This window comes from Chiroxiphia lanceolata, chromosome 20 (assembly GCF_009829145.1).
Source record: "Chiroxiphia lanceolata isolate bChiLan1 chromosome 20, bChiLan1.pri, whole genome shotgun sequence".
NCBI lineage: Eukaryota > Metazoa > Chordata > Aves > Passeriformes > Pipridae > Chiroxiphia > Chiroxiphia lanceolata.
The window spans coordinates 6,657,450-6,673,216 of record NC_045656.1 but is presented as its reverse complement, the minus strand read 5'-3'; the positions used below and the strand labels follow the sequence as shown (position 1 = coordinate 6,673,216).

Sequence of the window (15,767 nt, the reverse complement as noted above, 5' to 3'; positions counted from 1 at the left end):
TGCGCTCCCAGTGGGATAACGGGACCCCCGCTGGTGCCAAAGGGAGGAGGGGCGAGGGACCCTCGAGAGGCAGGAGGGACAGTCCGGCGGCAGCGGGGCCCCGGTGGGGTGTCGGGACCGCGGCGGGGAGTGCGGGGACAGCAGGAACCGGGAGACAAAGGGGACAGCGGGGACCGGGATGCGGAGGGGACAGCAGAGCTCCCGGTGGGGTATCCGTGCCCCCGTGGGACAGCAGGGATCCAGTGGGGCGGAGAGGACGATGAGGAGCGGAGGGCATGGTAGGGAGCGGCAGGGAGTCCGGAGGGGCGGCAGGGACCGTGGCGGGGCGGAGGGGACAGCGGGGACAGCAAAGACCCGGATCGGGCGGCGGGACCTCGGCAGGACACCGGGACGCGCGGGGCAGAGGGGACGATAAGGGCCGTAGGGGACGGCGAGTCCCCGGGGAGCGGCAGGGAGGGTGTTGGGCGGGCGGGACAGCGGGGACAGCCGTGATCGCGGCAGGCGCGGGGCGGCGCGGCAGAGCCCCGGTGCGATAGCGGGACTCCGTGTCGACGACAACGGCAGAAGGGATAACGACAGGGCGGGGGTGACAATCAGTCCCCGGCGGGCCCGCAGAGCCCCAGGAGGGCGGCGCCGGGCCATACACCGCGGTGGGGCGGAGGGAGGGCGGCGGCGCGGGGAACGGGAGCAGCGGCACTTTCACGAACTGTCCACGGGAGGCGGGAGAGGCGGCGGCGGCGGTGGAAGGGGGGGCCCGGGGGGGGCTCGCCCAGCCCAGCCCAGCCCAGCCCGGCCCAGCCCTGCCCGCCCCGTCGCTTCTCTGCCCCGCCCCGCCCTGCCCAGCCCTGCCCGCCGCTGCAGGCAGCGCGGCACCGGCACCGGCACCGGGCGCCTCTTTATAGGCTCTGCCCGAGGGGGTGGGGGGCGGCGGTGGCCCCAGCCCCGAGGGGGCGGCTCCCCCCTAAAAGCCGGCGGCGGGACGCGCGGCGGGCAGAGGCGCGGCCGGCGCTCCCCGGTGCTCCGGGGCCGGCGCTCCCCGGTGCCGCTGCGGCTCGGCCCGCCATGCCCCCGCGGGGGCCGCTCGCCCGGGCTTCGGCTCCGCGTTCCCGGTACAGCAGCAGCAGCCGCCGCCGCCGATACCGCTCGCCGCCGCCGCGCCCGAGGCTCTGAGCGCTGCCGCCGCCGCCGCCGGGAGACCGCGCCCGCCCCGGCTCCAAGATGCTCCGCCAAGGTGAGCGCCGCACCGGGAGGGCACCGGGCGCCGCGGGCGCCGGGGGCAGCGGGGCCGGCCCCGAAGTTTGTCTTCTCCCCGCCGAAGTTGGGGCCGCGCCGCCGGGCGCCCCCCGCCGCCACCGCGTTTACTGGCGCCGCCGCCGAGGCTCGGGCACCCCCCGGGGAGCGGCACCGGCGGGAGCGCCGCACGCCGGGAAGGCGGGAGACCGGGAGGAGCGGGGGGAGGCACGGCAGGCGCCGGGTCCCGCAGGACCGGGGGCGCGGCGGGTCCCGCGGGCACCGGGGTACGACGGGTCCCGGAGACAGCGGGGCTGCGGCGGACGCGGCGGAGCCGGTGCTCGTCCCTCAGAGCGAGGGAACGGGAAACGGGGCTCGCCCAAGGGGCGCGGGAGGTTCGGCGGGGAAGTTGGGGTGAGCCGTCCCGTTCCGCCCCCCCGAGGAGAATCGCTCCGCTGTGACATCACGCGATTTCCATGGCAACCGCCTGGGACATCATCGGGGAGCTTTGTGACATCACGGCAAGGGGAGCAGCCGACCCTCCCGGGGGGCACGGGGCGGTGGGGGGGTGGGGGAGGGCAGGACTCCCAGCCCCGCTGCACCCGGGGCCAGTCCCGGGGAGATGTTGGGGATAACGGTGCCATGCGGGGGGATCCCGGCTGGACCCCCTAGTCCCATCCCGTGCCCTGGGGAGGGGGCAGCTGCACAGCCCCAGGCCCAGCCCTTGCCATCACCGCCACATGCCTCTCTCCAGCGAGGCTCCGGCAGCGGGAGAAGGAGCCAACACTGTGCCCGCAGCCCCCCACATCGGGGTGTGGACTCCTGGGCAGGGCAGACCCCCCACTGTCACCCCAGGGATGCCTTTTCCCACTGGAGGAATGTCACCTTGTGGTTGTGGGGCCTCGCGCTCGGATGCTCCTTTCTCTGGCTCCTGCATCAGCTTTGTTCGGTGTATTAACCCAACCAGGCTGGATGACTTGAGAACAAACCCGAGCCCTCGGAGCAGTCACAGTTCCCAGCCTTGATTCCTAGCCCTGGTGCTGCTGGCTGGAGGAAAAGCATCATCCAGGCTGGGAGACTGGGAGCCTGAGGTGGAGGCAGGCAGAGAGGCTGCCGGCAGGGTTGGATCCCACCAGGGGTAGCCTGTTAAGGTCAAGATCTACAGCTTTCATTTGTGGAGCTAGAAAAACAAAATGCAAATTGAACAGCCTGTGGGCTAAAGCAAAACCTATTCTTAAAGTTTTTGTCTTGTTAAGCAAGGAAATAGAGTGCCAAATAGGCTTTGTTAAGTGGCAGTCTAATTAATAATTTAAAATCTTGTAGCTGTCTTTCATTAGAATTTATCTGTACATCAACCACAAAATCAGTCAAACACACTCATTTATAAGTTAATACCATTCCTGAATAATTCAACAGGCAGTTAGAAGAGGCCTCCATCCCGCCGAGAGGCTCTCCCCTTTCCACCTCACCGTGGCCAGGTGTCCCCGGGAAGGGGGTCCCGGCCCCCAGCATTCACCCCAAGTGGGATGCAGAGGGGACACCCCACATGTGAGGTGAGGGAGGATGGGGAGAGCTGCTGCCACGGTGCTGGGCTGGGGCCAAACCCCTCTGTGGGGTTCGGGGGCGGCTGGTTTTGTCAAGGGAGGTGGCAATACAAGGCTGTGCTGGTGGGAGGCAGCGCGGGCTGATGGTGGCACTGCCACCACCTTCCACGTCCCACTGCCGGGGACCGGGGTTGAGGCTGGAGGACGTGGCAGGGCTTGGGGCAGCAGGATCCGAGCCATGGTTGACAGCTCCGAGGGAAGCAGCTCCTTGTGCCTGCTCGCGGGGGAAAAGGTTCGCACGCAGTGCCACGCAGGCGAAGGCGTTTGTGGCAGGATGGTGGCGGCGTGGCCGGGGAAGTGCTGCGATTCCTGGGAGCATTTTGGGCCTCCTGTGCCCCGTGAGCTTCATCCGTGGAGACACTGGTGGGAGTCAGGGTGGATTTTGTGCGCTGGGATGTCATCGATGGTGTGGCAGTGGGTGACAGCGTGAGGTGCAGCTCCAGCCTGGGCGAGGGTGTCAGAGCCCTGCCAGAGGTGGCTGCAGGCAGGAGTGCAACACTGGCGATGCAGGAGAAGGAGATTTCCAGGTCAAGGATGACACCAAGGTCATGGGCAGCCACGTACCTGTCCTTGCCATCACTCAGCCCATGGATGGGGCATCCAGCCTCCATCCCTCCCTGCCAGGGGAGCAGCCAGTGGGCAGGGTGCAGGCACAGGCTGGGCTGCGGTTCCTGCGCTGGGGAGCCAAGAGCCCAGAAACCTTTCTGCTTATAAAAGTTTAATTTCCTAAAGAGCTGAGAGGAAGCCACAAGCTCTCTGTGCCTGGTGAAGTAAGGAGGGTAGTGGGGGGGGAGGTCAGGATGTGGCCCAGGCTGTCCCTGTGGCGGTGCTGGGGGGGAACAAGGAGGGCTTGGCAGATGAGACCTGCTTAGACCTGGAGTTGGAGCCGGGATGCAAAGGAGCTGTCGCTGCTTGGTGACCCGCACTGATGGAGCCCGGCAGGGTCAGAGCCATGGCCACGCTTGGCTGAATGTTATTCCCACCTTTAGCCTAAAATGCCGCACCCGGCACCCTGCAGAGCCATCCGTGTGCCGGGGGCTGTGGGTGACACTCCAGGTGGCCTCGAAGCGCTGCCCTAAAAACATCAGTGAACCTGCTGGGGAAACGTAAAAATATGCATTTTCTGGCGTGATTTCACACCCACCTCTCCCTGAAGCACCTGATGGTGCTGGAGCCGGCGGCACGAGCCAGCACCACGGGCAGTGGGTCTCTGTGGTTTGCAGGATGAGTCCGTGAGTGGGATGTTGTTGCCTCGGGGCCGGGCAGGGACTTAGGCTGCTGGAAACTGCTGGAGCACTGATGGGTTTTGACAGCAAGAGCCAAAATCCCGTTTGAAGGCAAAAACCAGGCAGGGAAGTGTGGGAGCCTGGAGGGACACGGTGGTGGCCAGGTGTGACCAGGACCATCTCTCACCAGGATGTCCCCAGCTCCCGGCAGTGCCCCTGTGGCAGCACGGAGGCAAATCCCTCTTGCAGAGGAATGACCCGGGACACGGCCACTTCAGCCCCACATCACTGGGGGCAGCTCCCGTCCCACTCTGCCGCACACTGGGACACCCCTGGGTGACACTGCTCCCCATCCTCACCCCAGGGAGCTGCTCCAGCCTCCTCCAAACAGCCAAAAACTTGGGCTTTTGTTTGCAAAGTGCAATTCCAGGGCTTAGCCACATTCAGTATAAAGTCGGGTTATTAACAGCAGATTATGTTTTCAAAGCGCTTTGGTGGAGTGGCAGCAGCAGAGGCACCCGTGCCCCAGCAACGGTGGTTGTTGTTTGGGTTCCCAGCAGGTTGGGATGAGCGAGGTGTTGCCCTAATTTAGAACCCACTGAAAGAGGCTGGAGTCTGATTTAACAGTGGAGGCAACAGCAGAGAGCCGTGGGGCCGGGAGCAAGCAGGATGTGGTGGGAGTCAGCAAGGAGGAGCCGGGGGTCCTTGTGCTGGCACGGGCAGGCGTGCAGGACATGGCCCCAGGAGCACCACTGGGATGCAGGAGCATCCTTGTCCTCTCCGATGGCAGTGCTCTTTCCCTGCTGTTTTGGGTGACGCTGCCCCAGCTCAAGGTGGGATGATCTGGCTCAGCCTCGGGTCCCTCCACCAGCAGCAGGGCTGGTGCTGTCCTCACTCTGGATGTCAGTGCCATGTCCCATCTCCCAAACTGAGGAAGCACCAATCCCACCAATCCCCCATACCATCCCTGCGGAACAGCATCACCATGGAAACCCACAGCCCTGCGCCTGCCGCCCGGCAATCAGGGGGGACACTTTTAGGAATATTATTTTTACTGATGACAAATGATGGAGGCTCGGTGCTGATGGAGGAGATGCCTGTGCCCAGCTCAGTGTTTAGGAAGTGCCAGTGGCCGGTCTTTCTCCTGCCTGTTCTGCTGAGGGCACGTGCTGGTGGGGCAGCCGTGGCTGTGCCCGGGTGTTAAGAGCGGGCAGCAGCAAGCAGCAGATGCAGGACGGGGAGATGCGGGGGGCAATCTTCTTTGTGCAGATTAGGATTGGGGGTTATTAAGCAGAAAATGCTCCATTTGGTGTAGAAAGCTCCTTTTCCTCTTTAGCAGCTCATGTGCCCGCTGGCTGCTTGCTTCCCAGCGGCGTTGGCACAGCGGCTCAGACCCGGCACAGCAGCTTGGTGCCAGCCCTGCCTTGGTGGGCAGCTTTTAGTGGTGCTCCTGCCTGGGCTGGTAGAGCTGTGACCGCTTCAGTGACTCCCGGTGCCAAAATCTGGTTCCACTCAGTGCTGGGTCTCTCCCCAGCTCGTGGCCAGCAGGATAGGGTGGCAGTGGGTTTTGGCCTTGGAGAGGTGGTGGCACAGTAGGCTGTGGGTCCATGGTGGTCCATTGCATCCCAACAGATCCTGGCTGTGGGGAGAGCGTGGTGCCAGAGCTGGAGGGTGTCAGAGATGCTCTCCACATGCTCCCCATGTCCCAGCATCACCATCACACGGGGAGGCTGCAGCCGTTGTTTACCGGGGAGCAGCGGCGGGGAGGGAATTTGGCTGCTGCCGCTCTGGCAGGGCTCCTCACGGAGCAGCCCTGCAAGCGGAGGGGAGGTGCCAGCGGCTCCGCCAGCCCCGTGTGCCGCACTTGGGAACCGCTTTCTATTTTTTCCAGCTGCGTTTGCACCAACGTTTGCGTTGGTTTGCTTGGGGAAACCCCGTCCGCGTGACCACGGGACCCCCCATCGGTGCCACGCAAAGGGTGCAAAGCCCGTCCTTGGGCATGGAGGATATCATGGGACTTTTTGGCCCTTGGTGGCCTGGGTGAGTTCGTGTCCATGAGATCTTCACCCAGCCAGGCATCCATGTGCACTTGGGCATGGGGATGTGCTTGCACGGGGCAGAGCCCCTCTGATCCCCCTGGGATGAAGGCAGAGGGGGACAAAGGCTGCCGGCTGCATCTGCTGCCAGCTCTTGCATTCCCGAGCTGCCCTCCCTCCTTGCTGCCTGCAAATTCGGCATCCCATCAGGTGCTGGATACAGCCACCCTGCGGGGAGCAGAGCAGAGCTGGGAGAGGGGTCGGGATGATCCCCCCTCGGCAGGGATATGCTGGGGTGTTTGTGCTAACAAGCCCAGAGTATTATAATTTCAATGGAATTTAAAAAACAAAATAGTCCTCAGACAAACGACTCTGCAGTGCCTCTGCCAGGGCCTAAGATCTGCTGCTATCTATTTTTTAATAATTGAGGGTAATAAATATGTATTTCTTTCTCCTTTCTCTCCGTACGCCGCAGCTTGTCAGCTCCCTGCGTCTCTCCTCTGATCAGACCCCATCTTTGCCGCGCGGAAAGGAAAAGAAAGGGAAAAAAAGAAAGAGAGGGGAGAGGGAAAAAAAAAAAGATTCTTTAAGCAAAAAGGATTAAAGCCTTGAAAGTAGGTCTGCCCGAGCCACTCGGCTCTCCCTGTTCCCTGCCAGCCGCAGACAGGGCCAGGGACGAGAGGAGCATCCCCAGGTGGCTGAATCCATCCCGAGAGGTGTTCGTGGGTGCAGAGCCTGGCTGGGCAGCGGCAAATCTCTCGGGAACTGGGCTGCGGCTGGGCAGAGCCACTGGGCAACTTGGCAAACCGCTGTTCAGAACCAGTTCTGCTTCGGCGGCAGATATTCCCGGGAGTGTTATTCCCTCTGATTTTCAGATGGGGGTGTTGGCTCGAAGGCACGGAGGGGGTTTGGTGATGGGGCCGAGCACGGGCAGTGCTCCGGGACCCCCCCCGGCCGCGGGATGCTGGGGCGAAGGAGGCGCTGGTGTGAAGGAGGCGGCTATTTATAGCTTCCCTCGGCTTTTGTTCCTTTTCCAGTAGAGCTCCTCTCGAAATAGAAACAGCGCCGGCTGCGCGGCCGCTGCCGGGGCCCAGCTTGGATGCGGGGGGCACCTCCCGGCCCGGGGCAGGGGGATACCCCCTGCCGTGAGATGCCATCGCGTTGGGCATCCCCCCCCGTCCTGCATCCCTTGAGATGGGGCAGGCACGGGATGGGGACTGGGAGCAGCCCCGCTGCAGCCTCCCATGTGCTGATGATGCCTGTCCTGACCCCGGAGGGGAGAATGAATGGCTCTGGGAGGAGCAACTCTGCAGGGTGACAGCACTGAGAACCCCTGGGGAGTGAGAGTGAATCCCTCGGGAGCACCCTGTCAGGGTCTGTCCCCGTTTTGCAGCTCAGCCGTTGCCTCTGCTCTTCCCTGCCAGCATCCGACAGCACCCCCCCCCCCCCGCCCCTCTCCCCACTCCACCTCTGATCAATATAGCTGGGAAAAACAAAACAAAACAAAGTAAATATTTAATACGATCCAGGGAGCCACGGCGAGCGCTCCCCCCGTCTGTCTCCTCCAGCAGCCGCTCGCAGCAGCTCCCCGGCCCTAATGAGCCTGAGTGCAACAGGGATCGATGGCAAAGGCAACCTCTGCAGAGGGGTCAGGTCTGCCACATCCCCCTGTGCTGTGCTGGAGCTGAGGCTTGGCCCCCTGCACCCCCCCTGCACCCCTCTTCATCATCCTTCTGCCCTGCTTTCATCTCCTGCGTCCCCTTTGTCCTTTCCAGTTCCTGGGAGGGATGAAGGTTCTTCTGCTCCAGCAGAGCCATCCCTTGTCCTCTGCCACAAGGGACATGAGCTGTGTCGGGCATCACCTCCGAGCTGGGGGCTTCTATAGGGATGCAGGACAGGGTATATGTAGGGCTGAATCCAACCTGGGGAGCTGGTGTCTGCCCCCACACTCGTGGAGCAGATCCCTGGGGGGACCCCACACACCCCTGGATCTCGCACTGGCTTCCTAACCAGAGCTAAGACAGTGTCTGCACTCGTGATGTGACCAGACCTGCTACCCCCTCCTCCTCCTCCTCAGCCTCTCGCCCCCTCACCTCAATTCCCGCTGGGGACCTGCATCCCTGTGGTGTCCTCCAGAGACCTCAAGTGCTGACACAGTTTGGGGAGTGCCAGTGCTGGGTAACTGGCAGGCTGATCCTGGCAATGCCAACACAGTACCTGCGTCATCACACCCTGGCCCCACATGTTTTCCGAGTTTGGATGGTCCCTGTCTCTCCAACACTGACAGAAGGGCATTCATTAACAGGTGCTGCCAAAGTGCCTGTCATCCTGACCCAGCTGCCCGGTGCTGGATGGTCCCTGTTGTGCCCCCCAGCCTGTGCTGTAGGTTTAGGAGAGGGGCCAAGCCTTGTCCCCAGCCAGGCATTCCGTTGGATGGACCCGTGCATCCCCCTGCAGCCTCATCCTGCCCTGAGCCATGGCTGGTGTCCCAGCAGGATGCAGAGGTGGCAAACGGGAGGCAAAATGTGAGAGGAGCACCAGGCTGTGCTTCTCTGCCACCACAGTGCTTTGCAAATTGTTTTTTCATGGAAAAGTCAATTGTCCTTGGTGTTACCCGGGATGAACCCAGGGCTGAATTCTGTCTCTGGGATGGGATGAGAGGGACACCCACCCTGCCTGACCTCTAGCAACTCTGCCAGACCTCTAGCACTGCGAAGCCTCAGCCGGGCTGTGCCTGGGGATGGCGACTGGATTTACAGCTGGAAAACAACATGGTGCGCCCCGAAGCAGGGAATGTGCATCTCATGCTTCCAAGGGGATGCCAAGCTTCTTCCTGTAGCTCAGGGTCTCCCAGCAGGCGGAGGGGTGCAGAGGTCCTGGGGCAGGATTCCCTGTGGGAAGTACAGCAGCGGCGGGACAGCGGCGCGGGCCCTGCGTCACAGACGCAGGCTTGTGGCAAGGTGCCGAGGAAGTTTTGCAGCAGCATTAGAAAATGTTGACATGTTTTTTGAAACAATTTCAGATCTGATATCTGCGCCAGATTGAGTTTGTAACCAGCTTTATTGTTTAAGCCTGCTGGGATTTCATCAAAGGCGTCTGCTGTTTACCCAGAACCATTTCATTGGAGAAAACAGCAAACAGACCTGCATTTCTATCTGATTTCACTTTTTCCTTTTCCTCCTGAATTTAAGTGCTTGTGAAAAGCATGGCTGATAAGGCAGAGCGGTGTGGATAAATCCCGAGGACTGGCGCGGTGGATGCTCTACCAGCTGCTCCAGCTTTATTAATAGATGGAAGGCAGTTGCTGGACCAGCTGCTGGGTGCCAGCCTGGAGCGAGGCACCAGCCTCGGGGGCACCTGGGTGTCCCCAGATGGTTTTGGGATCTCCATTCCGGCACGTTGAGCCGAGTCATGACTCGTCAGGATGCTGAAGGCTGGGAAGAGGATCATGCATAGCTTTTATAGCACTTTCAGTGTGAATTCAGATTTAAACTATGAGGGAGCCAATGTCTGTCCCTCCTCAGGGAGTGACCCCGGCAGGCAGTGTGCTCTGTCACACCATGACAGGCCGGGCCAAGGCAATGCAGCCACGGGAAGCACAGAAAGATGAAGGAGAAACCAAACTAGGAAGGGGCCTTGTGTAAACTGCATCAATCCTTCTTGCACATCCTTGTGGAACGTGGTGGCTGCCAGCCTGGCTCTGACTTATGCCCATTGCTGACCTTGGAAACACTCTGGACAGGAGGGTTGGGGGCTCAAGACGGAGCTCAACAGGATTTTACGAGGAGCTGACCTGGGGGCTGCAGCCCTTTCTGCCACTGACTGCTTTGCTCCAGGCATCTTCCCATGGCTGCGTCCTGGATGCTTCTCATGGTCACCCAACACCAGCGTTATTTTCTGCACGGTTCAGCATCTTCCTCACTTTGAAATGGCCTGGGTGGCCATCCCCACCTTTCCTGGACTTTGGGACAGAGACACAACAGGCTGGGGTTGGTGGAGTACATCCTGACACCTTTCCCGAAGTCTCTTTGGCATTTCCTGGCTGCTCCAGGGGCCAGTGCTCTCTTGGCGGGTTGTGCCAGTGGCACCTCGCCGGCACGCCGAGGGCTTGTCTCTTCCATCGATCACACCTGCACGATGACAATGTAATTTTTATCTCCAGTTGTTTATTTCTCAGACAGAACTACTTGTAAATTCAGAGAAGAATATATATCCCTGCGTGTGACAGATCCAGCACAGGGCGATTAATCTGCCCTCTTAAGACCTGAATGCAAAAGTGTCCCAATGTCACTCCTAGATGGGGTGTCAAGCCCTGGGGCAGCACTTTAGGGACGTGCGGGGACCTGGTGGCAGTACATACCCCAGTCCAGGTGATGCTCCCCTAATACTTATTACGCTCACTATCAGCTCTGGTGATCCCCAGCTGATGTTCCAGCTCTCCAGGCTCAGGCTCTGGCTCCTCTTTTTGGGAGGTTTATGCAAATAGGGCTTTTTTTTTTTTTCCTTTTTTTTTTTTTTTTTGTAATTCCTCGCTGCTGCTGCTCTGTTGTGCCCCAGATAGCAGAAGTGCTGAGGACAGGTGTTTGCGGCAGGTCCTGCGGCACCCGCGTCCCGGCCGCCCAACCGAGGGGAGGAGGGATGTGGCGAGGGGATATCCTGGGGGGAAAGGGGCAGAGAGCAGCTGGCAGAGGCCAAGGATGGAGAGGGGAAAATCCTCTAATGGCTGGTGTCTCCTCACTGCGCTAGTGAGGATGGGCACTGGTGCCAGCGTAGGTCTGTTCCAAGCCCAAGCATGGACCTGTCCCCAGGGAGGGGCAGGACGAGGACTGGGGTGTCACTTTGGGCTCTGCAGCATCCAGTAGCCCCATCGGCAACACCCTCTGTGCCATAAAGGCTCTTATTTACAACCTCCTACTCGGGAGCATCTGGGAAGCGAAGCGCGTCATTTCCAGAGAGAGCAAAATGCTGCATATTTCAGTGTCTTTTGAATTTTTTAGATTTCCCTGAACTGTGCTAATGGGTTGGTGGTGGTGGTGGGGGGAGGCGAGGGCCCAGCCCAGCTCCCGGCCTGCCTTGCTGCTCCTCCGTGCGGCCATCACTGCATTGCTGCTCTTAAAATATTCAGTGCTGTTGGCCACAATTTCACAGCGGGTCAAAGCGCGCCGAGCCAGCAAGAAGGAGGGAAAGTGTGACAACAAGATTAACCCCGGCCCGGCAGGCCCCGTCCACGCTCGGCAGGCTGAGCACGATGTGCTGCAGCCACCTCATCCCAGGGGACAGGCAGCGAGTCCAGGGGCGCCGTGACACCCACAATCCCTCCGGTTGCCCAGTCTTGCTGAGCCCATGGCATCACCTCCAAAATGCACTGAAGGGGCAGCAGGAGCATCCCATGTCCTGCTGGGAGGACTGAGCATCCCCTCCTTCTCCAAGCTGCTGTAAAGCATGAGCCATGCCATGTGCTTGGCTTTGCCCTGGTCATGCCGTTGGATGAAGGGCTGAGGATACCCCCAGGTCTTGGGGACATTGCTGAGAGCCCTCAGCGCTTCTGCACCCCGAGATGTTGTGGTTCTCAGGCCTTGCACAACCATCAGTTGGTGCTAACAATGGAGCAGCAGATTTACAATGCAAAAGAGCAGCTGCTTGAGCCCTGTTTGCTGACAGGGATTTAGTAATCCTGTCGTCAGCCCGGAGTTTGCTCTGGAGTTGCTGGCTCGTCTGACAGGCTTTTCTAAGAAAACTTCTGTGGCTGGGGGAAAAAAGTGAAGCAAAGCACATGGCCTGTGCCCACCGTACAAGGAGGATGGTGGGAGGTGTCTGTGTTCTGGTGTGGAGCCTGGGGTGGATGGGGGATGCTGCCATAGGGAGAAGGGTCTGTGCCAGTCTCAGTCCCAGGACCCATGTGTTGTCTGGAAGCTGGAGACCCCCAGGAACTGCCTGTTGCATGGGTAGCATGGCCTAGGCCTGGGATACGCTGCGTGGCCACCTTGGATGAGGCTTGGTCTTGTGTTTCCTGCGCTTTCCCTGGATTCTTGGTCGCGTGCCATGACTTTAGAGCTCACCAACAGCAGCACGGATGGTTGTGCATGGAAGCGTGGTGTCATCTGCAGGAGATGCTGCAGCTGAAGGATGCTCTCCTGGGGTTTTAAGGACACTGTGGCTGAGCTATTGGGGTGTCTTTGGGTGTCGATGTCACCCCATCACTCTCCATGGACAAGCGGTGGCTGCTGGGTTGGGTGCTCTGGCAAGGAGCTGCTGGCACAGTGACCATCCCACCCTCCCAGGCAGCCACCTCCAACCCAAAGGCAACAGCCCTGTCACTCCCTTATCCCCAAGCACACCCACTCATTCCCAAAATAGCGTTTCCCAAGGGTGCATGGATGCATTGGTGTCTCTGCCAAGGTTGGAGCTGGACCAGCAGTGCCCTCTTTGAGCCAGCCCCGTGGTTACCCTCCTGCACCCTGTGCCGGCGGCAAGCCAGGCTCTTCTCCCTAATTCTCCTTCATCCCTGTTAATGTACCACCAGATGTTCTCATTATCCATTTAAACATATAATCCTCCCCCGAATCCAGCTAAGCTCCTGGCCTCCCCGATACCTCGTGGCAGTGCGTTCCACAGGTTAATTATGCATTTTTAATTAATCACCAAGCAGAGAATGACCCATGAATAAGGGATATGAAGCTCCTTCAACTGGGAATAGTTGGCAAATTGTCCCCAGGCGGAGCCATGCTGGTGTCATGCTCTCCTTGAATAACAAGACCAGCTCTAAAAATTCCTGTTTTGTGGATCTGACATGACTGGAGGATGGGACAGAGCTGTGCCCTGTGTGGATGGGACCCCCCCTGTGCCCCATGTCTCCCTTCAAATGGGGAGGAACCACATCCCAAACAGAGCTGTCTGCATCCCACCTGGAAGTGATGGAGCAAGTGCAAGGGGGAGGAGGAGCAAGGCAGAGAGGGAAAAAAAAAATCACATGTTGTTTTAAAAAGGCATTTTTGAGTGAATGCTGAATAGGGTTTGGGAAAATTGCCTTAAAGGCCTATTCTCTGCAGGGACGGAGCTTTTCATGGAGCAGGAGTATTCTGAAACTTAATTGCACATTTGCACGGGCTAGTGTTTTTATTTCTCTCAGGTCTCCGAGGTGGTCTTTGAAGATTGCTGTCTCTCTGTAATGGTTTTCTTTATCTCAAATAAATTCCGCACACCTGCGAGGTGGAGCTGCTTGAAAGAAATTATGTTGGAATTGGCTCTCGATTTAATAAATCTGCAAATGGAACTGGGATGCAGAGAGGCAAGGTGGTTGGTGGGGCTGGTTGTGCCTCCTTCCTGCTCCCCACCTCTCCTCTCCTCTCCTCTCCTCTCCTCTCCTCTCCTCTCCTCTCCTCTCCTCTCCTCTCCTCTCCTCTCCTCTCCTCTCCTCTCCTCTCCTCTCCTCTCCTCTCCTCTCCTCTCCTCTCCTCTCCTCTCCTCTCCTCTCCTCTCCTCTCCTCTCCTCTCCTCTCCTCTCCTCTCCTCTCCTCTCCTCTCCTCTCCTCTCCTCTCCTCTCCTCCTCCTCTCCTCTCCTCTCCTCTCCTCTCCTCTCCTCTCCTCTCCTCTCCTCCTCCCTCTCCTCTCCTCTCCTCTCCTCTCCTCTCCTCTCCTCTCCTCTCCTCTCCTCTCCTCTCCTCTCCTCTCCTCTCCTCATCCTCTCCTCTCCCTTCCTCTCCTCTCCTCTCCTCCTCTCCTCTCCTCTCCTCTCCTCTCTCCTCTCCTCTCCTCTCCTCTCCTCCCTCTCCTCTCCTCTCCTCTCCTCTCCTCTCCTCTCCTCTCCTCTCCTCTCCTCTCCTCTCCTCTCCTCTCCTCTCCTCTCCTCTCCTCTCCTCTCCTCTCCTCTCCTCTCCTCTCCTCTCCTCTCCTCTCCTCTCCTCTCCTCTCCTCTCCTCTCCTCTCCTCTCCTCTCCCTTCCCTTCTCCATCAGCTCACTTTCAGCCTGTCTGTGGGCCAGGAAGAGTGTGGGGCTGAGCAAAGTGAGTCCATATCCTGCCTTTCCCCCCTGTCAGCCACTTCTGGTACATTCTAGGGGACTCCAGCTATACACCCAACAGTGCAGACCCCTCTAATGCCCACCTGTCTGCCTTCTTCAGCTACGTATGACCCTGGCACAAACCCATCCATGCTTCTGAAACTGGTGGAAAAAGCTGCTGTCAAGTGAGCGTTTAGTTCCCTGCCTGCGAGTGTGCTGGGCTGTGCCTGTTGGACAAGCTGAATGCCCCAGGAGTATTCCCAAGGAACGTCCCAAGGACCCTCCTTCAAGGACCCCCAATGCCATTTTCTTTCCTGGCCTCAGTTTTGGGGTTGGAAGCTATGGTCTGCTCCAGCAGCTCCTCCCGCAGCCACCCATCACATGCTGCCACCATTCCTCCTTCTCCAGCAATCAGTTCCACACCTCCCCAGCTCACCAGGGGACGTTTAACCAGCTCTCCATTTTGGAAGCAGAGCAAAGCACCGGAGAAAAGCCTGCGGCACAGTTCTGTGCCGTTGCAGCAGGCAGCCACAAATCCCTGGGCAGCCGGGGCAGCGTGTGCTGGGCAGCCCCGGCTGTCAGGCGGAGAGGAATGGGCGGCCGCGGGAGTACACAGACAGGTTAATGGCAGCCGTGGATGCTGCACAATTGGATTTCGCCTTCCCGGTTCTTAAGGAATCAGCATCTCTCCCTTGCTCTAAAATCCGGCGGTCGCACTCCTCTCCCCGTGAGCCTCGTTGGCAGCGGGATGACCTGTCATCCGTGGAAAGCACCCAAAGGGCCATTTAAAACCCTCCCTCCTCTCGCCGGGCTCCTCAGACACGAGGTTACCCACAGAGGCCGTGCCACCTCCTGTGTGAGCTCCGGCTGCTCGGCTTCAGGTGAACAAGACACAGGGAGATTTTATTGCATTGCTGGATTTTGTTCCACTCTGTTATTCGCCACGATTGAATTTGCTGCTGTGGAGGCAGGAGCTGGCGCAGCCGGAGCTCCCTCGCCGCCCGCGCCGCTCCAGTGGGACCGTGACCTTGTCTCAGTGCCTCTCTCAGCCCTCAGCTGGGTAATGCGGTGCCGGCGTGGGAGCTGGGCGTTCATCTGCCTCCCACCGAGCATCCCGGCGTGGTCCCACTCCTATGCCTGAGCCAAATCCTCACTCTGCTCCACTTTTAATCGTTGACCTTGTAAATGCTTTCAGGGAAGGCATTCGCCTTCCCAGCTCCCTCCTTAATTTCCTACCTGATTATATCCCTCTGTCCTCATCTCCCTGGGCAGCTGCTGAGGCTTCGATGGCGTAGGCATCACCTCAGTACCTGAACCCCTGTGCAAACCCTCCCCAAGTTTTAGTCACACTTGCTGGTTCATGATGTCAGTTGGGAAACAGCATCTCATCTTCCTTCTTCCCTGTTTCTTGGACTTATGTAAAAAAACCCTCTGGCTTTCTTAAAACAGTGGTTTCTTGGCCTATTTTGTCTTTGGACAAAAAGCTATGCAGCGACACGGGCGACAGGGCTGGGAACATCCCACCTTTCAGTGCAGGTGGTCTTTGATCAGTGCAATCCTGTGTGGTGGCCCAGCTCCCTCTCACAGGCACTGGGGCTGGACCAGACCCGGGACTGTGTCTTCATTGCATCCCCAGCCCTTAATAGAGACATGGAGCCTTTTCCAGTGTAT

At 59.5% G+C, this 15,767-nt stretch overlaps 1 protein-coding gene across 1 annotated transcript in view; it reads left to right on the top strand.

Annotated features, from left to right (window-relative positions):
* Positions 1-1,074: 1,074 nt before the first annotated feature.
* RTN4RL1 (reticulon 4 receptor like 1) overlaps positions 1,075-15,767 on the top strand; it is a 31,012-nt gene continuing 16,319 nt past the window's right edge. Inside the window, exon 1 of the mRNA XM_032707783.1 lies at positions 1,075-1,231. Within this exon, the coding sequence (XP_032563674.1) occupies positions 1,219-1,231 (13 nt within the window). The 5' untranslated portion in view covers positions 1,075-1,218. The remainder of the gene's footprint in view (positions 1,232-15,767) is intronic.